Source organism: Pogona vitticeps, chromosome 7 (assembly GCF_051106095.1).
Source record: "Pogona vitticeps strain Pit_001003342236 chromosome 7, PviZW2.1, whole genome shotgun sequence".
NCBI lineage: Eukaryota > Metazoa > Chordata > Lepidosauria > Squamata > Agamidae > Pogona > Pogona vitticeps.
This window is the reverse complement of record NC_135789.1, coordinates 369,782-393,501: the sequence shown is the minus strand read 5'-3', so window position 1 is coordinate 393,501 and position 23,720 is coordinate 369,782. Positions and strand designations below refer to the sequence as shown.

The 23,720-nt window shown below is 50.6% G+C and overlaps 2 protein-coding genes and 1 long non-coding RNA gene across 9 annotated transcripts in view; 2 read left to right on the top strand and 1 right to left on the bottom strand.

The window, feature by feature from the left end:
• Positions 1-14,034, top strand: part of PLEKHM2 (pleckstrin homology and RUN domain containing M2) — a 20,491-nt gene extending 6,457 nt beyond the window's left edge. The window contains exons 4-20 of one of the 4 annotated variants that reach the window (XM_020782067.3): positions 849-948; positions 1,874-1,961; positions 2,818-3,004; positions 3,684-3,743; positions 5,155-5,392; positions 5,953-6,726; positions 7,315-7,384; positions 7,708-7,798; positions 8,160-8,224; positions 8,528-8,616; positions 8,976-9,108; positions 9,583-9,773; positions 10,607-10,672; positions 10,777-10,936; positions 11,072-11,251; positions 11,523-11,639; positions 12,552-14,034. In XM_020782067.3, the coding sequence (XP_020637726.2) occupies positions 849-948; positions 1,874-1,961; positions 2,818-3,004; positions 3,684-3,743; positions 5,155-5,392; positions 5,953-6,726; positions 7,315-7,384; positions 7,708-7,798; positions 8,160-8,224; positions 8,528-8,616; positions 8,976-9,108; positions 9,583-9,773; positions 10,607-10,672; positions 10,777-10,936; positions 11,072-11,251; positions 11,523-11,639; positions 12,552-12,689 (2,747 nt within the window). In that variant the 3' untranslated portion in view covers positions 12,690-14,034. The remainder of the gene's footprint in view (positions 1-848; positions 949-1,873; positions 1,962-2,817; positions 3,005-3,683; positions 3,744-5,154; positions 5,393-5,952; positions 6,727-7,314; positions 7,385-7,707; positions 7,799-8,159; positions 8,225-8,527; positions 8,617-8,975; positions 9,109-9,582; positions 9,774-10,606; positions 10,673-10,776; positions 10,937-11,071; positions 11,252-11,522; positions 11,640-12,551) is intronic. The other 3 variants (XM_020782068.3, XM_078379460.1, XM_078379461.1) reach the window with 3 other exon arrangements.
• Positions 13,841-23,720, bottom strand: part of LOC110073176 (uncharacterized) — a 42,877-nt gene continuing 32,997 nt past the window's right edge. The window contains exons 5-6 of one of the 3 annotated variants that reach the window (XR_013538136.1): positions 16,709-16,816; positions 13,841-15,747 (exon numbers count right to left, since the gene is read on the bottom strand). This is a non-coding gene — a long non-coding RNA (uncharacterized LOC110073176). Of the gene's footprint in view, positions 16,817-23,720 lie in introns of all 3 variants that reach the window. The other 2 variants (XR_012080515.2, XR_013538137.1) reach the window with 2 other exon arrangements.
• On the top strand, positions 16,307-23,720 carry SLC25A34 (solute carrier family 25 member 34). Of its 2 annotated transcripts, XM_020782075.3 has the most exons (5): positions 16,307-16,711; positions 19,066-19,131; positions 20,930-21,082; positions 21,617-21,751; positions 22,787-23,720. In XM_020782075.3, exons 1-5 carry the CDS (start codon positions 16,307-16,309, stop codon positions 22,961-22,963), a joined length of 936 nt encoding a protein of 311 aa, XP_020637734.1. In that variant the 3' UTR covers positions 22,964-23,720. The 2 variants fall into 2 exon arrangements, with proteins under 2 accessions (XP_020637734.1, XP_020637735.1); XM_020782076.3 differs by lacking the exon at positions 21,617-21,751.

Here is a 23,720-nt window from a genome sequence, read left to right as displayed (position 1 = left end):
TCTCTCTCCCATGGAGCCCAGTCAGCAGAATGAATTTGCTGACGGCAGCTCCTCCCCAAGGTGTTCTGTTCCTCAAGCCTTTTAACAGTTTCAAGGATGCCAGATAAAGCATACATTTTCCCTCCACTTTGATTTGTGTTATTTTTCATTGCACAGTTGTGCTCCTTACCTTCCTTCTGCCTCCCTCTGCTTTGTCCCAACACATTCAAAGAAGGACATATGGTTTTGTACTGGTATGCTGTGTTATGGTTCTGCGCTGCTTGGAAACCTTCAGCGGCACATGGCTGTGAAGAAATAAAGGGGACAAGTCAGGCTTCCCCTTTGCTTGTCCAGTTAACTGCAGATACACTGAGAGATGGTGAAAGGCCTCCCTTCCTGTCTCAGACCAAGAACAGGGGGCAGAGGGAGCCCTTTCCCTCATGCTTTAGGTTCAGATGAAGGTTGGGGAAGCCTGTAAGTGGGACCAGCTAGAACAGGTGGTGGAAAAGAGACCATGGAGAGCCAGGCAGAGCCAACACTGCTGGACCTGGGGAGGGGAGGGGGGAACAAGGCTCTGGCCTGGTATGACAGAGGCAGCATCTTCTGCAAATTTCGAAGGATAAGGGCTTGGGGAGGTCTGATGGTAGGCCACCTAAGCAGACATGAGCTTCAGCTACTCTTGGTGGCAAGCCAGCTTCAGGTCATACTGAAGCAGTACTAACACACCCAGGGAAGGCATGGTCAGTTGGTCAGCCTTTGAATTTGGGGGGGGGGGCAGAGGGTTCAAGATGGATTTACCACCACCCCTGCAGCACGCGCACACACACACTTTGAGGAATGAGTTCCTGTAAAGTCTCCCTCTTTTGCAGGCCGAGCGTGGCTGTACCTGGCCCTCAATGAGAACTCCTTGGAGAGCTACCTGCGTCTCTTCCAGGAGAACCTGAGCCTGCTGCACAAGTACTACGTCAAGTGAGTCTGATGGAGGTGGAGGGTTCTGCTCCATGAGCAAGAGATGGGGGCAAAACGTTCCATTCTGGCCTGGGGTGGGGGAGAACAAAGATAGCATTTAGAGAGAAGCTCCCAAACCCAACTACACCAATGTGTGGCTTGTTTTCTGTTTTTACTCCTTTATTGAAACTTCCCAGTCCTGACAGACATGGGAAATTGACTGTTAAGAGGAAGCGACAATGCCTGCAGTGTATCCCAGATTTGAAGGTGTCTGAGAAAAGGAGGCTTATCTTTCGCACCTGGATTTTTTTTCACAAGTTTGTGTGTATTTGTTTTTCAAAAACAACAAAATGCAAACAAGAACAGTCAAATTGGGACATGTGTTTAAGTTACCTTTTTTCCATGTGGTATTGCATACTGAACTCTCTGCATTGGCAGTTTTAGTGCTTTCTTTTTTGTTCTTCAGTATGTGCTGCTGAATTGTCATATCTGCAGATATTTACAAGTGTTCCCATTAAATGCTTTGCTTGGCAGACTGTTTCAAAACACCATCTGAAACAAACACATAAAGTATGCCTTATTGATTTTTCTTCTTTCTAGCTTGCCACATCACTGAAATTCCTTTTAGTAACTGGAAAAGTCTCATTAGATTTATAGGGCACATAACATTAAACCTGCCTTACTTGTGTAGTATTGTTTATTAAACACAAGTCATGTCAATATGCTGATTCAGATCCCAACTAATGGAGGGCATCAGACCATGTCCTGGTTCAGTTTGTTTTTGAAATTCCACACCATTGGCTCCTTTTGACTCCAATCATACGAGAAAGATAGGAATGGGATTTAGGACCAATTTTGGGAAAATCCTTTTGGGGAAGTTTTGTTTCATGGGGAAAGAGTCACAGGACCTCTGAAACCTTGAATGACCGGCTTCTCTGTCCCACAGGAATGCTCTTGTCTGTAGCCATGACCACTTGACCCTCTTTCTCACCCTGGTCTCTGGCCTGGAGTTTATTCGGTTTGACCTGGACCTGGTGAGCAGACATTCCTCTGTTGAGAGAGAGAGAGAGAGAGAGAGGGAGGGAGAGGGAGGGAGAGAGAGAGAGAGAGAAGTGGTACAAGCTTGGAAGCAGCCCTCCTCCATACTTCCCGTATTCACTCTTCCAGACATTTGCCAACACAGAGCCCACCATGTTCCAAATGCACAAACACTCCTGAAGAATTTTCTGGTTCTTTTTGGATTCTGCAGTGTGGCAGTCTGTCTGTCTGTCTGTCTGTCTCTCCCCCCAGCCACACCTTTCTCATACCCTTCTTCCTTCCTTTTGATTTGAATAGCCTGTCAACCATATAAAGTGGCCACATTGATTTTTTATAAAATACTAATAGCCCTCGCTCTGCCCATATTGCGTTAACAGCATTTATGGGTTTGATGCTAAAAGCAAGAAGACTTTGTGGCAAGCAAGTGGAGTGGGATGATGAGTAAAGAAACAAAAATGACACCATTCTGCTGCTGTTCAAACCTGCCCCACTGCTGTTCCCCACCCTATCTCTTTAAAAAAAAGATAGTGTGTTGACTTATCTTTTTTTCCTTCTCTTAGCTTTAATTCCTTCCCCTAATAGGAATTAAATCCTTCAGAAAGGGACAGGGACTGAATCCCACCATGCAAGTTGAGGTTGGGGGGGGAAGGGAGGGGTTGGGGACATGAAACTGGCAGTGGATTTAGAACACTAGCAGGGAGTCCTTGTTGACTCACCCTGCCATTATTTTAGCTGGCATTCCTGGAACAACCTGGCAGATGAATGAGCTATCCAAAGGTGGTGGTTCTGGAGATGCTCTGTCACAACTTCTGTTCTTCCCCACCCCCATCTCTCCTGGGCACATACCTGCAGGATGCTCCTTATCTGGACTTGGCGCCTTACATGCCGGAATACTACAAGCCTCAGTACCTGCTGGACTTTGAGGATCGCTTGCCCAGCTCTGTCCAAGGCTCGGACAGCCTCTCGCTCAACTCCTTCAACTCTGTCACCTCCACCAACCTGGAGTGGGACGACAGTGCCATTGCGCCCTCCAGTGAGGGTAAGCGGTGTGGGGAGGAACCGGGGTTGGAGCAGGTCTACGGAGGGAGTGGGAGGAAGCTACGGCTGTCTGCTGGGACCCTCCCCGGAAGCAGCCATGTCCCGGGAGCAGTGGCCCTGTATGAGAGGCCTCTCGGCTACAACCTCATGGAAAGCAGAAGCCAGCCTTGCCCAAGCAGCTTGGGTTCCTGTCAAGCCTCTGCCTCTCTGCGAGGAAAGGGCCTGTGTGAGGAGAGTGCGGGGCTTCCTTGGCTTGCTTGGACAAAAGGAAGGCAAACCTTCTCCTGGCCAGAGCAAGGGCACTGGTGGGCAGATAGAAAGAGACTGGAGTTCATGATGAGGTGAATGAACAAGACTGGAGTGGAATCGGGGTTGCTCTTCTCTAGGGCAGGCCTTTCTGCTCCAGCTGAGTGAGAAGGTCTCCCATTCAGTGTCCTGGGCTGTCCCCAAATTGCAGAAAGAACTTCAACAAGATTTCCAGACGCTCCGCAGCTCAGGGCACCCCAGTGCTGTCTGCTTGCGTGCACTGAGCGATGGCTTGTGGAAAACAGGAAGGGACCAGGTTTCACAGGGAAATCCTTCACAATCTCTGCCTCCTTGCTCCACCCAACCCTTCTCTTCTCCCCCGTCCTGTCTAGAGCCAACAGAGCTAACCCTCATTTTTGTCCCTCATTTTATAGATTATGATTTTGGAGATGTCTTTCCCGCAGTGCCGTCCATGCCCACCACAGCCTGGGAAGGTGGGATGAGCTCGCCTGGTTTTCCGTATTTGTTTTTCTCTGTTTTTCTTCCTCCTGCACCAGAGCTTGCTGCATGTGCCGCTGTGGGTCCCTAACACCATTTGCCTGCCCCGTGGGCAGAGACAGTTGGGCCCGAGGGCTCTTGGCAAGGGTCTCCCCTACCCTCTCCTCCTTTCTAATTTTTTTTTCCAGACCTAACCAAGGGTATGGATAGTGACTCAACTAGCCTTAAGGGGATGATGGGCTTTCTCCCTGAGCTGCTGGTGTCTGTCTGCCCACCTGAACTGCCTACCTGGGGTCTCTGGGAGTCTTAACAGCCTCACCTCTTCAGGCATGAGACACTTGTTTTTCTAGTTTTCCAATTAACAAGCCGCCCAACTATTTCTGTGCAGGCCCTGGAGATCACCCTCCTCCGCCCGAGGCAACTAACCGTGTTCTCTGTTCTGACAGTGCATGGAAACAGGCCAGAATGAAGCCGCCTCTCCTTGCCATGCTCTGCCTTTCTCTGATGGGATGGCCGCAAACTCTTGCTCCCACAGCCTCTCTTTCCAAGCCGGCTTGGGATAGTGGCCACAGCCGCCAACTTGCTCTCTCTCTCTCTCTCTCTCTCTCTCTCTCTCTCTCTGCCTTCCCCTTACCAAGGTCCCAGTGCTGCCCAAACTCAGGGCCTCCTTCCACACCGATTGTAAAAGGGGTGTGGGCTGCAGACAACCCATCGACTCATGTTAGCATTCAATCTCACCGCTGTATTTTAAGTTTCTAGCTCTTATGACTGCAAAGGGAAGAGCAGGAAAGCAAAACTTGCAAATGAGAAAAGAACTGAGAATGTTTCTTTGACCTCCATCTGCCTCAGAGAAAGCAGTAAAGCTAATGGAAAGCATTAAAAAAGGGAATCTAAATTTATCACACATTGATGACAAGAATATGCTGGAGTTGGTAAAAAAAAAAAAAGGACATACTTGGGCAGTTCTCCGCAGTCTCAAACATGAATTGCCATTGACCTCCATTTCCTGGGCTTAACGGTGCAAACAGAGGTCCTTCTGCCTGTGGCCATCCTTGCTTGCTCTCTGTCAGGTTGGTGCCTGCAGTATTCTGACAGGCATCATCTCCATGGTTGTTTTATCATTTACAAACAGTCAAAAGAGTTTTGAAGTTTAACAACTTTGAGACCAGCACGTGGTTCCTCACCAAGTAACTAGTTAAGAATCAGATTGGTGGAGGCACCCAAGGGTCCTAAGCAAGGATTTTTTCATCAGGATGTGCCAGTGGAGTGAAACTGACAGGAGGTACCACAGAGTAACACTTGGGCCTTGTGGGCAACTCTTTCCCTTCTCTGCATCTGTATTCTACCTCACACCCCCGTTACTCTACTGTGGGAGATCACTAGGTGTTCTCTTTCTTCCTTCTCCAGACGGAGATCTCACAGACACCCTCAGCTGCCCACGTTCTGTTACTTCTGAGCTGAACACTAGCCGAGCATCTGCCAAGAGCCCAACACAGCAACGTTACAACCCTTTCAATGAGAAAGCAGAAGCCCCGTCCTCCACTGAAACGACCCCGTTGCACTCTGCCTCCCAGGAGAAGGCCGACCTTGTTACAACAGAAGGCACGGACCAGTCAGAGAGCTGTGCCGAACTGGAAGTCATCAGGTGCGTACAGCCTTCTTCCAGCAAGCTGAGTCATGGGAAACTCAGGCCTCCATCACACCAGGTCAGGCTGCAAAGGCATAGGTGTCGGTGGCCCCAGCTCAGCCGTTCTTCAAGAGCTTTCCCTGCTCGACTTCCGGAGCACAACTTTGAAATCACCAGTAACACCGTTGCCTGTTACTGGTGGATGGGAGCCAAGCAGCCAAAGAAAGGCTTGGAGAGCATGATGGTGAGATTTCCTGCCTCAGTGGGTGGGAGGCTCTGCATGGCTGGAGGTCTTTCAACAGAGGCTGTGCGGCTGTCTGTCAGGACCGTCACATTTGCTGCTTTTGTTACAAATCCCACACTGAGTAGCAGGTTTGACTGTCTGGTTTCCCAGATTGCTTCCACCCGTCAGGTTCTGTGAAATGCCTCTTGTCTCTCAGAAAAAAGGGGGTGGGGTCTGTCCTTTGTTTTTAGGGCCAACACGCCCCCTGCCTGCATTCCTCCAGGTGCTGCAGCCTCCTGAGGTGCCTTCTTATTTCATGGTGTCCTGAGCCTAACGTGGCTACTCCCCTTTGCAGGTTGGCCAAAAAGAAGAAAACGGGCAAGAAGAAGAAAGTCAAATCAGAGGAGGCCGCTGGGCCCACTTCCATTCCGGCCACCCAGGCTGGGCCTCAAGATGGAGATGAGGGGAACCTGTCAAGTGCCGGGGCCAGAGGGAAGGAATCCGGTCCCGAGGCAATCCCAGAGCTGAGCACTGAGGCCTCTGCGCTCTCCCAGCTGGGGCTGTGTATCCCTGAGATGAAGGACACCTCCATGGAGCGGGTGGGCCGGTCACTGAGCAAAGTGATGGACTCACTGGACAGGCATTTGGGTGCCTCGGCTCCAGCAACAGGCCGTGGATGGAGCCACCACCTCGAGTCCCCTGACCAGTCCTTTCGGACCGATTCTCCAGGGGAGGCCCCCTCATCGGAGGGGCCACCCCCTGGCGGCTTTAGTGAGGGGCTTTCAGCCCCCATGGACTTCTACCGTTTTACCGTCGAGAGTCCAAACACTCCTGCAGCAAGTGGTAGCCACCATGACCCTGCAGGGAATGGCCAACCGCCACATGTTCCTGGTGGCCCTGAAGCTGCTGAGGAAGAGGAGGAAGGAGGATGGAGAAGACGAGAGACATCTGGGCCAACAGTAACGGACTCACAGGAGGAAGAAGAGGAGGCAGTTGAGAGTGCCGGGGTGGAGGCCCTCAGCAGGGTAAAGGGGGACCAGAAAAGTCCCTCCCCAAGTAGCGCCGAGGACTCAGGGGTGGAGGAGGGGCAGGGCAGCCCATCTGAGACAGCCCACCCCTCAGAGTTCAGGTAAGGGGCAGTTGGGACCCGGGGGCTGTAAGTCCACCTTGAGGGCCTGTGTCTGAAGATGAGCCTTTGGTTCACCAGCAAAAGAAGGCCGGTAGTTCCCCGTTTCAGAGGAGGTCAAGGGAAAGAGGTGAAAAGGAAAACAGTTAACTCACCAAAACTCCCTTCTTAAAATCACAATACACGTGTTTCTGTGCTTGAGGACAACGTGGTGTTAGGCTGCTTTTCCTAGCAGAACTGTGATCCAGAAGGTCAGAGTCTTAATTCTTTGGATGCTATCCCAATATAGGATACGTCCACACTGGCCATTCAGTCTGGAATTTCCACCCATTGTAATTCACTTGCTGCACAGAATCCAGATACCATCCCTGCCAGATGATGGACTCACTGGCCTTTTCAAAGGTCTTGCTTATGGCAACTTTTCAGATTCTTGCAGTGCCTTCCTGTATGGGCTGGCAAAAAGTTGCTGAGGCTTCGGAAGACTCTTGAAGCTTCACCTTGACATCATTATCCTCTTCTTTAGATTACAAAACACGACTGTTTTTTCCGGAAGGATTGCAGAAACAGCCTATTTTTCTTCTTCCTATACAGGGTAGACAATAACCACTTGCTTCTCCTGATGATCCATGTCTTTCGGGAGAATGAGGAACAACTCTTTCGAGTAGGTCCCAGTCTGTGAGGCCTTTCCTTATGGCGACTCGTGGTGGGGGTGAGGTTGCCCCTCTTCATCCTGCTTTCTCTCTTAGGGCAAGGAGCGTAGTGGAGTGTTAGGAGGAAGAGGGGGCGGGACAAGAGGCTACAGCTGTCATGAAGCCCACTTGGCAAGGGAGCCAGTTCCTTCTCAGCAGTACCAGAAGAGCCAGAGAGGGGGGAGACAGACACAGGACGGGTCTCTTAACAGAGGGTGGCTCTCAGAGGTGTGGCCTGTCGGCAGTTCATTCTCCAACAGGGCTTCAACTGGGGTCTCCTTTCTTTTCTGGACAGATGATCCGAATGAGCACTGGGCACATGGAGGGGAACCTCCAACTGGTCTACGTGCTGCTGACGGACTGCTATGTGTATCTCATCCGCAAAGGTACTCTGCCCTTCCCTCCCCCTCACTTCCAAGTGCAGTTCCCCATGAGAGCCTGCGAGTTACATCCGCACGCCTTCCCTTGGTTGCCTGGAGAATGGGCAGTGCCTTAGAGGCCGCTTCATCCAAAGGAGCAGCACTGCCTGCTTTCAATGGCAGCCCTGACTCACCAAGCTCTTTGTTAGGGACGCCTCCGGACCCTTTCTCAAGGGGAAAGACAAGAAGTTTAAGCCTCACCATGGGTTGTGCTGCTAAGCCAGATTGGGTCAGCCAGAGTCCCTGGGGGGGGGGAATGTCCTTTGCCCTGGGACTGCACAGGCATGACTGCCTCCTCGCTCTTCCCCCTCCCCACATATTTTGCCAGGAGCCGCAGAGAAGCCATACATGGTGGAGGAAGCTGTTTCCTATAATGAGCTGGATTATGTCTCGGTAAGCCTGGCCAGGTTACGTCAAGACACCTCTTCCTAAGGGCAGATATGGCCTGTGCTTCTTCTGGTGCTGGTGGGGTCTCTTGGAATGAGAGCAGACCCCCTGAGGGGTGGATTTGGCATGGAGGACTCCAGGCTCCCAGGGGACTTGCACAAACATGTAGGGTGCCACACTGCCTCCAGAGCCCACCTTGGTTGCCCCTAAAAGTGGCAGTCAAGAGGCTTTTCTGTCCAGACCTTTTCCAAGGAGTGCCAGAGCCAAGAGATCTTCCTTACCTAGCATGCTTTGCTTCCCCTGGCACAGGTAGGCCTAGATCAGCAGACAGTGACCTTGGTCTGCACCAACCGTAGGAAGCAGTTCCTTCTGGACACATCTGACGCCAGCCTGACTGAGTGAGTAAAGGCGCTCGCAAGGGAGTGGAAATTGACATGGTTTGGGTTCTTGCTTTGCCTTTTAATGTGGCTTCATAAACCCACAGCTGGGTGTGCCTTGACTCTCTTAGGGTCTCACACCACCTGCTTTGGAAACCATAAGCTTCAATTTCTGGCAACATTTAGGACAGAAAAAAAAAGCCTTCTTCAGGGAGAAACACAATTTCAGACCTCCTTTTGCTGTCTTGATTTTGCATGCACGGCTCAGGCTGGATCCATGCTTTCGGGTCACATTCTGCTTGCATGTGGGTCTAATATGCAGCTCCCACAAGGTGCTCTATGGCAGCCTGATCTCCCTCTTCTCCCGCAATGCCCCACAGGTTCTTCCTGGCAGCTCTGAAGTCAGCGATGATCAAAGGATGCCGGGAGCCACCCTACCCAAGCATCTTGACTGATGCCACCATGGAGAAGCTCGCTTTGGCCAAATTTGTGGCCCAGGAATCCAAGCGGGAGGTGAGGCGGGTGCTGTGGTTAAGTCTCTCGTGTACATGAGCAAGAAGATTATAAATGCACAGCCAAGCCCTCCTTTTCCTAACATACCACACCTGAAGCCCTTCTTCTGCCACAGGGAAGTGTGGCGAGCCTCTCATGATCCTGCTGGCATGTTTCCCTCTCTCCTTTCGTCTTTGGGGATCGAGCGGAAGAGATTCCCCAGCTCCAGCTGTTGGATCTTATACTTCTTGTTGCCTTCTACCGTTTGCATTTTCCAAGGAAGCGGTGCTATCATGGGGTTGGGGATCTTGTGGTGCCTAAGACCCCTAATGTTGCAGGCCCCAGGGGAGCCGTTTGTCTCCAAAAAGAGGCCCCTCTTCTTAAATCCCGCGGTGTCAATCACAAGCTTCCCAGGGCGCTTTCATCCCTTTATGTCTCTTGTAGCCATGAGAGGCCGTTAATGCTTGTGTTGGGAATGGGCTTTGTCCCCTGCAGACCTCTGAGGTGGTTGTACGCTTCTACGGCCTTGTGCACTGGGAAGACCCCATGGATGAAACCCTGGGACCCACCCCTTCGCACTACACATTGGCAGAAAACTCTATCACCAAGGAAGGCATCCTGTACTACAAGGCCGGCACCAATTACCTGGGCAAGGAGAACTGGAAGCCTTGTTTTGTGGTTCTCAGGTGAGGCCCCAAGGACAGGCGCAGCTGACAGGAACGCAGGCTCTCCTGCGACAGGGCTGGGATCGGGGAGGGCAGCTGGAGAAAGGTAATCCTCTTGGAAGTGGCAGCACGAGCAGGACTGCCATGTGGGTAGCTAGCTGGTCCTTGCATTTCGTGTGCTCACCCTGAACCCTAGAATAGGGCAGGATACTGTTCTGGAACCGCACACTGATATCCTCTTCCATGGGTGCCACTTCACCAGCTTAGTGGGAGGCATGAAGTACAGAAAAAAAAATGGCAAGTGGCCTCCTGTATGGTTTCAGCATCATTTCCTGGAGTTGCAGGGCGACAGCCAGCTGACCTGGGCAGAGAAGCTGTTTTAGCACATAACACTTTCCCCTTTCCTGCGAGGAGGAGGTATTGCTATCTTGAAACAGGCAGAGGAGGCTATAAGAACCATTTCAGCTGCCCAGGACAAGGGAGTCCCTCTGCCTGGGGACGAGGGAGAGCCAACTGTCTGTTCAGTGCTTAGCTGGACCCAGGGAAGCTCCCAAACATGGAAAGGCACCTGCATCCGTTCCTTTTGTTCTCATCATACTGTGCTTCCTCCCTGTACACCGTCTGTACAAGACACTTCTTTAAGGCACCTGTGGCTTTCTGTCTTCATCAGGACTCAAAGAATCTTTACTCATTGGGGTTTTGTCTGGCCCGGAACAAGCAGGTAGCACAAATAGGACCCTAAACAAGTACTAGCCCAGCTTTGCCTCTAGATTGTAACAGAGGCCGTATCCCTGAACTGGGGACGTCAGGATGGAAGCAAGAAATCACAGCAGGTTTTTCCCCTTCATCTGCAGCAATGGCATCTTGTACCAGTACCCTGACCGTACAGATGTGACCCCTCTGCTCTCTGTGAACATGGGGTGAGTATCAGCCATGCACCCATAGCCCAGAGTGCTCACATGCCCCTCAGCCCTAACCCCTGCATCTCAGACACAACAGCCAACTCTCTCTCTCCTCCTGACAGGGGAGAGCAGTGTGGTGGGTGTCGGAGGTCAAACACCACGGACCGGCCCCACTCCTTCCAGGTGATCTTGACTGACCGACCTTCCCTGGAGCTGAGTGCTGAGAACGAGGAAGAGATGGCCGACTGGATGCAGTATCTGTGCCAAGCCGTCTCCAAAGGGGTAAGAAAAGCCACTGGTTTGAGAGCCATTGTGCAAAAGTGGAGGCAAAGGATTGGAGCGGGTCTGGAGGGCTCTTTTCAGAGGCTTCTGCTGGAGGTTCACAGGGCTTAATCGATCCCTCCCTCCCTCCACCAGGTCATCCCCCAAGGGGTGGTTCCTGCCCCCTGTGTGCCCTGCTGCCTGGTGGTCACAGAGCAGAAGCTCTTCACCTGCCACGAGGACTGCCAAACTAGCTTCTTCCGCTCACTGGCCACAGCCGAGCTGGCAGATGTAGCCTCTGTCTCCACAGAGGCTGGCCGGGAGTACTGTATGGTGGTGAGTAAAGGAGGGCCTGCCCAGGTGCCAGGCGGTTGTGCCCGAGTTCTGCCTAGGACTTAGGCAGCCGCCTGTTGCCAGGCAAGGGCTTTGCTCCATCTTGCCCAGGACTGCCTGGCAGCAATGGCTCTCCAGCATTTCAAGTGGGGGGGCGCACGAGCGGAGGCTTTCCTAGCCTTACCTGAGGATGCCAAGGGTTGAACCTAGAAGCTTCTGAATGCAAAAGAAGGGCAGGGCCACTGACTTCTCCTCTCTTTCTGTCTGCCACTAGGAGTTTGCCCAAGACCGTAAGCAATACTTGCCCCCGTGGGTCCTCTATTTTAGTTGTACTGCAGAACTAGACCGGTTCCTTTCCACTCTGGATGCTGTGTGGAAAAGTACATACCAGGTAGCATCTCTTGTCTTATGCTTGGCTACTGCCTTGTCGTCCTGCCCAGGAGAGCTGGCTCATGTCTGATGATGTCTAGTCCTTTGCATGTTACAGTGGTGCCTCGCTTAGCGATTGCCTCATTTAACAACGTATTAGCTTAGCGATGGTTTTTTTGAGCGATTTTACGCTCCGTTTAGCGATGTTTCCTATGGGGAAATTTTGCATAGCGATGTTCGGGACCTTGCCTCGCTCAGCGATGACAGTTTAGGTCCCCTGTTTCGCTTAGCAATGTTCCGTTTTTGCAATTTTAAGTGTGCCTTACCAACAGTTTGTCAAACCAACAGTTCAATGCATTCCAATGGGGGAGAAAAAAATTCACCAAAAATTAACAAAGACTCAGAACAAAGCCAAATTAAGTTTGCACAGTTTTTTGCAAGGTGCACCAATGATCCCAAGCATTTAAAACCATTTCTGAACATTGTAAGACACTTTAAAAATAGCTAAAATGGACATCGCAAAACCATTGGAATGCACTGAATAGGCTTCAATGCATTCCAATGGGGGAAACATTGTATCACTTAGCGATGTTTCCTATGGCGATTTTCGCTTAAGGATGGTAATCCGTTCCCATTGGAACGGATTAATCGGTTTTCAATGCATTCCTATGGGAAATGGTGTTTCGCTTAGCGATGTTTTCCCATAGCAATGTTTTTTTGGGAACCAATTAACATCGTTAAGCGAGGTGCCACTGTATATCCTTTCCTCAAACCCTGATGAATTCCAAGCATTGCTCCTGCTGTGGTTTGGATGGTGGATTTCTCCTCAATGCTTCCTGCTGTTCTTAAAGCCAGCAGATCAACCTGTCAGGCCCCTTTTGCTTTGTTTCCTTCCACAAACCTGTTCTCCTCTACCCCTTCTTGGTTTGTACAGATTGACCTTTCACACAAGCTGATTGAGGACAGTTCCATCAGGAAGAAATGTGAGGATGCCCTGAGCTTGATCCATAGTGCATGGCAGCGCAGTGACAGCCTCTGCCGTGGCCGGGCTTCTCGGGACCCCTGGTGTTAGCCTTCCAGCTCAAGAAGAGGGACATGATTCTGCAGGAGGAGGAGCCTTGTTCTGCCTTCTGACATGCAATGAACAACTTGACATGGGCTAGAGGCACTCATGCTTCTGGGAGAAGACTCCTCCCAGGGGCTACTGGGCTTCAAGCTGAAGGGTCAAGGTGTAGAAGGAACTCCATTAGTTGCTGTTTACATTTGGTTTGATGACTGCTGAGATGGAACCCGTTCTAGGTGTCCCACTACTCTACGCCTAGGTGGAAACCAATGGGTCTGTTTGTTTTTGCAAATAGGCCATCCAGGCACTGTGATCCTTAAGCAACTTCTACCAAGATTGTGTCATGGTACGCTTCCTCTCTTGATGCATCCCAGCAGCAGCATATGGTACACAACCCACTGGTGTTGGTAGCAGCTTGGCGGAAGGTCTTGTGTCACAGTTCTCTAAACTGAGAGCTTAGCATCAGGGCTGGTCTTTGACCACAAGGAAAGCGGATCTCTTCCTCCTAATGGGAGTCAGGTGGTAGTGAAAAGGGGAGCACTCTGGTGTATGGCAAAGAGGAGGTTCCGTAATGCCCATGCTCACTGGTCATTCATCTTTGAGAATGTAATGAGAGTGGACACGCAGGGGCACCCTGCATGCATTTTACCTTCTTTTAAGTAATCACCCCCTTTGTGCAGCTTTCATCCACCTTGAGATACAGAACAGCCCTCCCTGTCTGCCTGTTAAGCTGCTCTCCTTAGTTCTTCCTTGGCTACTGTCACTCTAAAAAGGAGGTATCTAACATGACTTCAGTAACCTGATGGGCAAAGCTGGAATGCAGGGTCAAATCCTGTCACCCTCTGACTCAGCTCGGAAAGAGCAATGGAAAGGACTCTTGTGTGATGCAAAGAACTCCTTATCTCTGTAACCTTGATTGGCCAGAAGGTGGCACTCTTGTTCGAAGAAATTTCGAAGGAGAAGGCTCTGCAGAGGGTATGCCAACGTGCTTTGCTTGTGATGTTAGTCGCAAGGCGCTGGATGGCTGGAGGTGGGAAGAGTGAAGTGGTTACGATGGAACAGAACATCTTGAAGCCACCATTTGCAAAGGCAAATCCATACAAACTGGGGCCATGCCACTTATCCCAAGTCATGCAGTCACTCTAAAAGTGGGGTGGGGGTTTTATTTGCCTGGTTTGGTTTTTTTAATTGTTTCATATTTCAAAACATCTGTATTTTAAAAAAATTAGATACTTGCTAATGTATTAAGTTCAGTCAGGGGCCTTTGTTTCCCCAGGAAGTGAGGCCTCTGAGACAGGATGTACTTGCACATACGTCTCCATCCCAACCTGTAATAATAAACTGTCCTTGCTAATTTGCAGTGCGTCCACATTTTGCGCTAGTAACAAGGACAAGCAGAAGCCCCCTGCTGTCTCCTTTATGTCCTGAATTCCTTTCTATTCCAATCTCATGGCTTTGACGGGAAGGACGTGACATGTGCCAATCTTTTCTTGCCATACCAAGCTCACCAGAGGCAGCTTGCATAAAACTGCTTGCAATGCACTGGGTGGACAAAAAAAGGCTGCCGCCTGTTCCTTCTGGCTTCTTTATTGTTCTCATCATAGATTCAATGACTCTCAGCTCTCTGTTTAATCCCAGCTTCTCTTCCCTGCTTCCTCCCTTTGTTGGCTGTACTTTAGGATGTGAGAAATAAAGTCTGATCTCCACCTCTCCAGTTTAAGGAGGGGATTTTGCCTGAGAGATAACCATTAGGTCCAGCAGCCCAGCACAAACTGTAGCCAGTATGAAGGCTAGATTTCCTCCATCTCCTTTCCATGTGGGGCCCCATCTTCTCCCCTCTGCAGCCCGGGAGTCAAAGCCTGATTTTTTTGAGAACCCAATGCCAGGAACGGAACAGAACGGAGCACTCATTGACATGGAAAGGCCTCTGAGGAACAGAAGCTCTCTGGATGGCAGCGGAGAGGGGGGGAAAAAACTTAATGGTATGCAAGAGGTGCCCTGCCAAGGCCAAAGGCTCTGTGACCTAGTTCCCAACCAGCCTTTTGATCCTTTGTCCTGCCTCCTGCAACCGGACCCCTGCCTGAGATATGAAATTTCAGGACACTGACGGAGACAGCTGTTCACAAACCATCCAGACCACACTTTGAGCCTGTGTGGGGAAGGAATGTTCTTCAGCTACAACCATATCCACTCACTGCTTCCCAAAAGGCCCAGATTGGCCGGCATCGTCCTTGCATGTGACTGTGTCCAGCAAGGACACGTTCTCGGCGCATGACCTCTTGAGCCCCTCTTAAAGGCTTTCCAAGAAGGGCTGGCCCTGCTAACAGGGTTATCAGCCTTCCTTTGCAGAAATCTTCAGTGGATAGCAACACAAACCTGCTGCCATGAACAGCAGAGGTCCTCATAAGCTTACGCCAAATAAAATTTGTTCACCTCTAAGGTGTCACAAGATTCTTTCTTCCTCCTTCTGTACATTGTTGGCAATGTTTCTCAGTCCTTATGCTTTGCACCAGTTCCTTCTGCCCCTGCAGACTTAGGACAAGATACGCCTTCCACTCTGTGTATAGTCGGCCATTTCTTTTCAAAGAAGGCCACTTCCATGAGATGTTTTGTTCCCACATTTCTGTGTGGGTATGCTGCAATGATATACAGGTGTGCATGGGACAGAAGCAGTATTCCTGCATGTGAGAGTTTTCGGCTCCACATTCAGTTCAAAGAAATCAGTAGATTTTTGTTGCTTCAAAACAGGTGGAACATTTATTGGTGCATTTAACAATAAACAAGTGTCTGTGACACGGTTGTGAGTCTTTTCTCCTTCTCCCAACGGGTCCAGAAGGGGCTTCCAATTGTCAAACAGGAACGGATTACCATAACTATTATCCCATGGTCCTGGTAAATCGGCTTCTCCCCAATAGGAAGTTCTAAGAGGGGATCTCTCTTCTCCTTCTGTAATCTGCCTCCTCCTTAGGCACTCAAGTCTCTCCCATAATCTCACCTTCTGTCTCACATTGCAGAATGCCCTTCTTTCATCTGCTGTCTTCAGAGAAGGAGCCCGGCAGACCAGCTGCTAGTTTTAGAAACAAACACCTTCTTTACAGGAGGAGCTTGGATCCCTCTCCCACCCTCCTCCTCCTGCACTCTCTGCTCCTGCAAATTCAGGAGTAAGAGGATCCTTAGTCAACAGAACTGTGGTGGGAGGAGATTGATAGAGACATGGGGTGAACTTTCCCCTATATTCAGCACAGCTCCCTCCCCTGCCCAACCCCTTCCCTGGCACAGAGGCTAATAAAAAGAAAGCTCAGCCCTCCTTTTCATTCAGAGACAGGAAGGAGAGCGCCTGCAGAGGACACTAAAGCAACACCAAAAGTGGCAAGCACTGCCGCGGATGGCACAGAGCAAGCTGAGCCACAAGGGAGAAGAGAAGCCGGCAACAGGGCCTGCAAGAGGGGAGAGAGGCTGCTTGCTGCCCCATTGGACCAGGCTGGCGTGCCAGTTTGCAACCCTGGGAATCAAGTGTTGAGCCTGGCTTCTCTTCAGTGCATCGCTAGAGGGGCAAGCAGCTCTCCCTCCACCTCCTCTCGTACACCTAAGGTGCCTTGCACAAGCAGGGCTAGTGGGGTCACAGCATGGATCCTTCCCACACCCCTCCCGTCGTGGTTTCCGTCTCCCCACCAGTGGATTTTGTGCTAGGAGCGACGGCGTGCTGCATGGCCTGTGTCTTCACCAACCCACTTGAGGTGATCAAGACGCGCCTGCAGCTGCAAGGGGAGCTCCGCTCTCGGGGGACCTACCCCCGCCATTACCGAGGGGTGCTGCAGGCCATGGTGGCCGTCAGTCAGGCCGATGGGATCTGGGGGCTCCAGAAGGGACTCACAGCTGGGCTCCTCTACCAGGGGCTGATGAACGGAGTCCGCTTCTGCTTCTACTCCTACGCGGAAGATCTCGGCTTGACCCAACAGCCAGGGGGGACCATCGTGGCCGGAGCCATGGCTGGGGGACTGGGAGCATTCGTAGGCAGCCCAGCCTACCTGGTAAGTCTGTGTTGAGTGTCTTGCCATGGTTGTGTCTAGCCCTGGGTAGCCACCTCCACCCGCTCCTCCAAAGGCCATCCTGGCACCCTCCACCAGGTGTCAGAACTGAAACGGAGGCAGACAGAGACAGAGCAAAGGCACCACTTGTTGCAATGCTTTGAGATTCAATGTTTTCATCCTGGTTGACCCCATATCAACTCTCCCTTCCAATGCTGTCCAGGGCTATCCCCATTTTATAAAGACAGCGGGATACCAACAGCAGTGGAACTGCCCATGGTCGGAAGCCCCACGGTTCCACCAGCATCAGCAGCACCTTTTCAGCCCCTGTCTGAACCATTACGTGTGCTGCCCTTCTTTCAAATACAGCCATTTTTGGCAGGATGGCAGTGTAATAAGTACCCTAATGAAAACTCATTTACTTCCTCAAAGCTCACTTGGTGTGCAGTCACCATAGTTTCCTGCTACACTTATGGAGATGTAGGTTCTAGTCCCTCATCAATGCTGATGACCATCACAGAGAGTTGGTCACCCTAGCCCCCTTCATAGGGCACTTATAAGGAAAAACAGGGAGAAAACCATGAAAGGACATCAGCATGGTGTGTATTGGATAGGGTATCAGACTAGATCCACAAGAATCCTGGGTTTAAATCCCCACTCAGCTATGGAAATCACCAGGGTGCGACAAGAGTAAATCATTCTGTGAAGATCCCACAAACCTCAAAAACCCCATTAGGATTGCTGTAAGACAGAAGTGACTTCAGAACACTTAAGAGGCAACCCTATACGTTGCCATGAGCATCTTGGAGAAGGACAGACTCTAAATGAAAGATAAGATACTACCTATGTGATTTCCCCATAAACAGTTCCCAGCCCCTCTACCAGCCCAGAAAGGACAGCCGGTGGTCGACCCATTCTTAACCAACTCAAGTCAACGTGCCAGCTACACAAAGGCCTACGGATGCTTTGCTGTAATTCAGCCACTGAACTTATTTCGGATGCAGCGTGCCATATTCTGGAAAAGCTCCCTGCCCTCTGTACAGCCATCCCGATTCTAGTCTTTGTGAAGACAACCATCGAAAGTGGGTTTGACCAACTCATGACAAAATTGGGCATATGGAAGCAGGGAGAAACTCAGTCTGTATTCTTTACCCTTCAATTATGCAACCCTGGACAACTTCTCTGAGTTGAGTACAGGGTGCAGAATCCGGCTCTGCATGGAATAGCTTCCTAATAGTTCTGTGACCACTGCTCTTCACAGTACGTAGCCACACAGCACATGGTTAGTGCACAAGCCTCCTCTGGAACCGTCCGTATGGGCCCATGACACTTTCCTGCCAAAATCAGATGCTTTCTCCATCCCCTGTAAGCCACAATGTGCCCCTGGATGCAGGGGGTTCAGAGATCCAAATCCTCTGCACATAGAACTGGGGTGAACAAATCCCTACAGCCTTCTAAGAAAGGCCAAGCCATTCCCTCCACCCCAGTGATAATTCCGTTCCCATTTGTGTTTTGTGAAACAGCCTCAAAGCCTTTTCTGCCTCGAGTACACTTGGGCTTGTAGCCCGTAAGGGTGTGTGGTTAGTGTGCTGGACTAGGATGCGAGGAACCCAAGCTGCAATCTGAACAAAGCTAGGAAACCCATGGGTGACCCACAGGGCAGTTGTGAGAATAACACAGGAGGAAATCCCGTGCCCTGCCGTGAGCTCGCTGAAAGAAATGCAAGATACAAATCTGGGTAATAAACAAACAGTAAGAACCATGCTGGTTCTCAAACTAGGTTCTATTGGACGTAATTTGGAAAAGAAGTTGATAAACAACTTTTTTTTAAAAAGCCTTTTGAGTCCCACACAGTGCCTACAACATCTACGGGAAGGCCTGCAAAGCCAGACAGAAGCCCAACAGCTCTGTCCTGCTCCTGTTCTTGTGGGGAAACTGCCACCCTGGAAGAAATCAGTACATGTCCCTCCTTGGGACTGAGCAGCTGTATCCTCTGCTTCCAGTCCCTTTGGTTTTCAGTGCCACATTCCAAAGATGAACTGGACTTTTAGACTTTGTAAACAGCGTGTGGGCTGGGATCGGTGCAAAGGAGGAACAGTGTCCCAAGACATTTGCAAGTCCATAAAGCAAGAGATGGCAATGGGCCCTGGGCTCAAACTCTGAGAGAAAAACAGGTGGGTGTAGAGAGTTATGTAACTGTCCCCAAGTGCCTTTCCGGAATGAGAAGAACAGAGGCAGGTTGGACCTGTTGCTGCCATGGGCATGAACAGGCCCCTTTTATTCCCTCTAAGGCTTCAGGGTTCTGAAGCAAGGCCATTCCCTCTGTCCCTAAGGATCTCTCCTTTTCTAATTTGCAGGTCAAAACCCATCTCCAAGCCCAGACAGTGGCGGCCATTGCTGTGGGACACCAACACAATCACCAGGTGAGCTGGCAATGGGCACCGCTGCGTGCGCAAGGGGGCCTGGCTATAGCACATTTTGTGGCAAGCTGGTACTCCTTGGCTCTTTTCCACTGCTTGTTAATTGAGTAAATTGAGGCGTTATGACCACCTCTTGCAGGCAAAGCAGGTGCCCTGTGACTCTCTCAGAGAAAACAAGAAGGCATCTTCTGTTCATCCAAAAGATGTAACTATCCAGAGCTCAATTTGGAGCCATTGCAAGGCCACACACTGGCCTGATCCTGGGGTGCTTCAGGGAATAAGCTCAGGGACTCCTCTGGAGGCAAAAGCCAGGAACAAAGGTGGCCATGGTCACATTTCCAAGGAGTTCATAATGTGTGGTGTTGCCTATCCTGAGAGGTTACGGTTTGGGTCATCCACCCCCCCACCCCACCCACCCCAAGCACCTTCCCCCACCTCTGTAGCCCTTGCTTGCAGGTGCCTCTACTCTGGCTGAGCATATGGTCCTGGATGGCTTGCTGCAAAATTTGCCATGGACTTTCTCCCTCCCCCAGAAGAATGCTCGTCCCTCGACAACTTCTCTCCCGCCCAACGTTTGCTGTTGTTTGTGAGAGGTCCATTTAGCCATTTAGCTTCCCCAGCCTGATGACACAGATAATGTTTTGCAACACTCAAAGTTGCTGAATGAGAGGGAAAGGGAGCGGGCGAGGCGAGGGAGACGTTCCCTTGTTATCCAGCCGGGGGGGGGGGGAGGATCTGGTGACGTCAGCTGTTTGTGCTACTCTGCACGGATCACTTTCCAACCATCTCAGCAAGTTTGTTCTGCAAAGCACATGCGCACAGTCCCTTCCCCCTGAGCTCCCGCCACTTGGCTCCTCTCCTAGCTAGAGAGGTAGAAGAAAAGGTTCCAGAGTGGGCAGCTGCCTCTGTCCTTGGCATCACAGCAAGGGCTTCTCTCCTTATAAAGCCCACAACACCAGAAACCTATTCCACCCCACCCCGGGCCCTCCAGGGGCAGGGGAGAGACTTCTGAGCTTGAATATGCTCTGTTCCTGTGGTGCAAAGAAGGAAGTGGACTTCTTACCTGGAGGCAACTTCCTCAGGCATCCCACCTTGTCCCTGAGAGTTTTGCTGGACATTGCCCTTCTGCCCCATGAGCCAGAAACCGCCTCCACTTTCAGAGCAAGGAGGGGCGGAGCTGCCAACCATAGCCCTTCCCTTTAAAGGCAACACAGTTCCAAGGGAACATCCCAAGAGAGAACAAAAAGGTGGCTGAGGAAGGGCACCACTAGAGTCCCCCAAAATTAGGGCACGTTAAATCGGTGGGCCTTTGTGACGCCGCAAGACACACTTGTTTCCACACTTTCTAGTCACTTTCTAAAGTTACTATTCAAGGGTACTTTTAGATAAGCTTAGAAGCATTCTCAGAACTTTGTTAATTGTATGCCACTCCTATCAATCATAAACAAACCACACAATGAGTTACTTTTCAAACATGGCAACAAGCAGCAGCAATACCTGTTCAAATGTTCTAATGAGGAGTGAGAATGATGTTAAAAAGCAACTTTCCAAGTTCTGTGGATTTTCCACCAGTTCAAACCCTCCACAGATGCTCTTGCCCCTCTCCCTTCCATGGCACTGATCGCAGCCCTGCCTGATAGCCCTGTGGCCATTTTCTGGTTTACCCACTTAAGGAGAACTTGGATAGGAAGGCAGGGAAGCCACAGTCAAGTGTTGGCACTATTGTGCCCAGCACCACTCCTGCTACCTTCGTCTTCCTGCCCCAAACTAAGGCCTGCACTTTACTTTCCTCCTTCTCTAGAGTGTCTCCAGTGCTTTTGAAACAATATATAAGAAGCAAGGACTGCTGGGACTGTGGCGAGGGGTGAGCGGTGCTGTGCCTCGGGTGATGGTGGGCTCGGCTGTGCAGCTGGCTACTTTTGCTTCCGCCAAGGAGTGGGTCAGGAAGCACAAGGTGAGGAAGAAGAGGGGCTCTCAACTTGGGCGAGGTGCCTGACGAGGCTTAGCTTGGGGCCCCTTAATTCCAGCAAGAACACATTTATTGGATGGTCAGCATTGCCTCTCAGATGGTAGGTGAGCTTGGCAGTTCGAGGTCAGGGGACTGAGATATGGGTGGCCTGGCAAAGAGATGGCAGAGAGACAGTAAGACAGCCCTTCTGATACCTGATGCTGCTATCACATGGGAAATGGTGTTCTGCTACTCCCGAAGACAGGGCCCAAACCAATGGATCTGAAATACAAGGAAACTGGTGGTGACTACCCATTAACAGGGAGTGCTTGGCAGAGGAATGAATGGTCTCAGAAAGAGGTGGATTCTCCCTTCCCTGGAGGTTGCTGGCATGGGAGCTGGATGGCAGTCTATCAAGAATACTTTAGCTGTGAATTTATATTGGCAAGAGCTGGATGGGATGGCCATCAAATTCATTCCAGTGTTGCAGTTCGATGATTCTATAGCAGCCGAGTAATGGCTGTCCTCTCCCGTCTGCAGAGGTTCCAAGAAGACAGCTGGCTGGTGGCCCTGTCGGGAGGCATGATCAGCAGTGTGGCTGTGGCTGTGGCCATGACGCCTTTTGATGTAGTCAGCACCAGACTCTACAACCAGCCGGTGGATGAGAAGGGGATGGTAAGGACTTCCGGAGGCCCAGAAATGGCTGGATAAAAAAGGCATTGTTGGATGGCTCTTGGCCATAATAGCCAAAGAGAACCTCCACCCTTCCAAGCTGCTAGCCCAGGAGTGGGGCCTTTTAATGCTCCAGATGATCTGGGCTTCATCTCCTGGAAGTTTCAACCAACATGGGATTATGGGAACGGTTGCCTAAAACATCTGGACGACCAAGGACTACCCACCCTTAGGTAGTGAGTGGGTGGTGTGGCTCTTTCAACTCTGCCTGAGCTCTTGGAAAAGTGGGAGAAATACCACAAGACAGCTGTATAAAAATGTCTTTATACAACTCTATGGTGGACTGCACCTGGAATACAATGGCCAGTTCTGCTTCTTCTTTTCAGAAAGGAGATACCTCAGCAGAAAAAAAGACCATGAACAACTGGGATCACCAAGAGCTTAGGGCACGGTTCCATCCAAGACAGACTCTAATTTTGTGGGCTTTCTCGTTTAGAAAGACAGTGACAAAACCTGACAAGCTTTCATAAAATTACACATTGCAGGGAGAAAAATGCTACACATTTTTTTTTTCATATCTCCTTCCCCTAGAACTTGGAGTCAGGCAACAAAACTGCTTTGTTCTAGATAAAACCACTAGGTCTGAAGCATGACTGCTCAGATGATGTGGAATTAAGCTTCCAAGTTTGCAGCAGTGAACAGATAGTGGCAACTGATTACTGGAAAAGTCAAATAAATAAATGGATAGAAGAAGGGGAGTGACTGTTCATGAATATGAGTAATGCCAGCTATATGGGACCTTATTGTGCCAGTAATGCTTAATAACCCTTTGGGAGGGACATAGCAACTAGGCAAGGAAAATCCTGTATGTGGGCTTCCTCTGTGGATTAGAATATGGAACATCTGTGGGAAATGGTGTACAATGATGCCATAGGCCTTTGTCTAATCCCGTGGGGCTTTTAGTGTATGCCTACAGAAAGACAAACATACACCCAGAGGAGCTAACCACAGTCTTCTTCTCCTTCCTGTGACCACCAGGGCAAGCACTACCGTGGCTTCTTTGACTGCTTCCTGCAGATCTCCAGTAAAGAAGGCCTCCTGGCCCTGTACAAAGGAATTGGACCTGCTTACCTCCGCTTGGGACCACATACCATTCTCAGCCTCCTCTTCTGGGATGAACTGCGGAAATTTACATACAAGCACCAGGGCACCTGAAAAGGATAACCCTCTCCGTGTGCTGTTGAAAGACAACGACAGATACCATCTCCACCTCACAGGGTTGGGACGAAAACTGTGGGTGAGGTGGCTGGCACCCTGACTTTCCCAGACAGACCTGGGATGTTCTGGCCAGTGCAGCCCTGCTCCATTGAATGGGTCCTTCTCTCTCTCTGTACAAATGCCAGCCAGAGCTGCTGCTCCAGAGTAAGGTGTCCCTTCCTTACCGTATAATTAGACAAAGGATATGGGAAATAGGCTACAGCGAAAAGGACGTGGAGAGATATGAAGGAGGAAACGAGGAGGAAGAGGAAAGATAAAGAGATAGACAAATCAACAACCAGGTAAATGTATCTGGCAAGGGTTCAGAGGACACCTCTGCTGCTGCTTACAAGCTGAAGGCTACTGGCATGGAATGAGGGGACTACTTTCTCCAGGCCATCAAACTGCAAAGAAGGGAAGAGAAGAGGTCCTGACAGCAGACATCTTCCCACAGCATCTTGGTTAAAGAAGGCCAAAACCATCAGAGGGAACTAAGATCATGCTGCTGCTGAGCTTCTGACATTTGGGCCCTGCCAAGCTCCTTTCTGCTCTTGCATCTTGCAGAAAAGAGGGTTGCTAGCAGAAAGTCTGAAGCAATTGCTCGGCTAAGCAGTGTTACTTTTTCCTCACACCAGCTGCTGTAACTGGAGCCCTGCCAATGAGCTCTCCTGGCTCTACCTAAATAAAAGATGTTTTTCCTAAGTTGTTGCATTTA

Coding starts and splice junctions, on each gene's coding strand:
- SLC25A34 (XM_020782075.3), top strand. CDS start 16,307: ATGGATCCTTCCCACACCCCTCCCGTCGTGGTTTCCGTCTCCCCACCA. Junction 21,083..21,616: donor AGTGGGTCAGGAAGCACAAG/GTGAGGAAGAAG, acceptor TCCCGTCTGCAG/AGGTTCCAAGAAGACAGCTG. Junction 21,752..22,786: donor CGGTGGATGAGAAGGGGATG/GTAAGGACTTCC, acceptor TGTGACCACCAG/GGCAAGCACTACCGTGGCTT.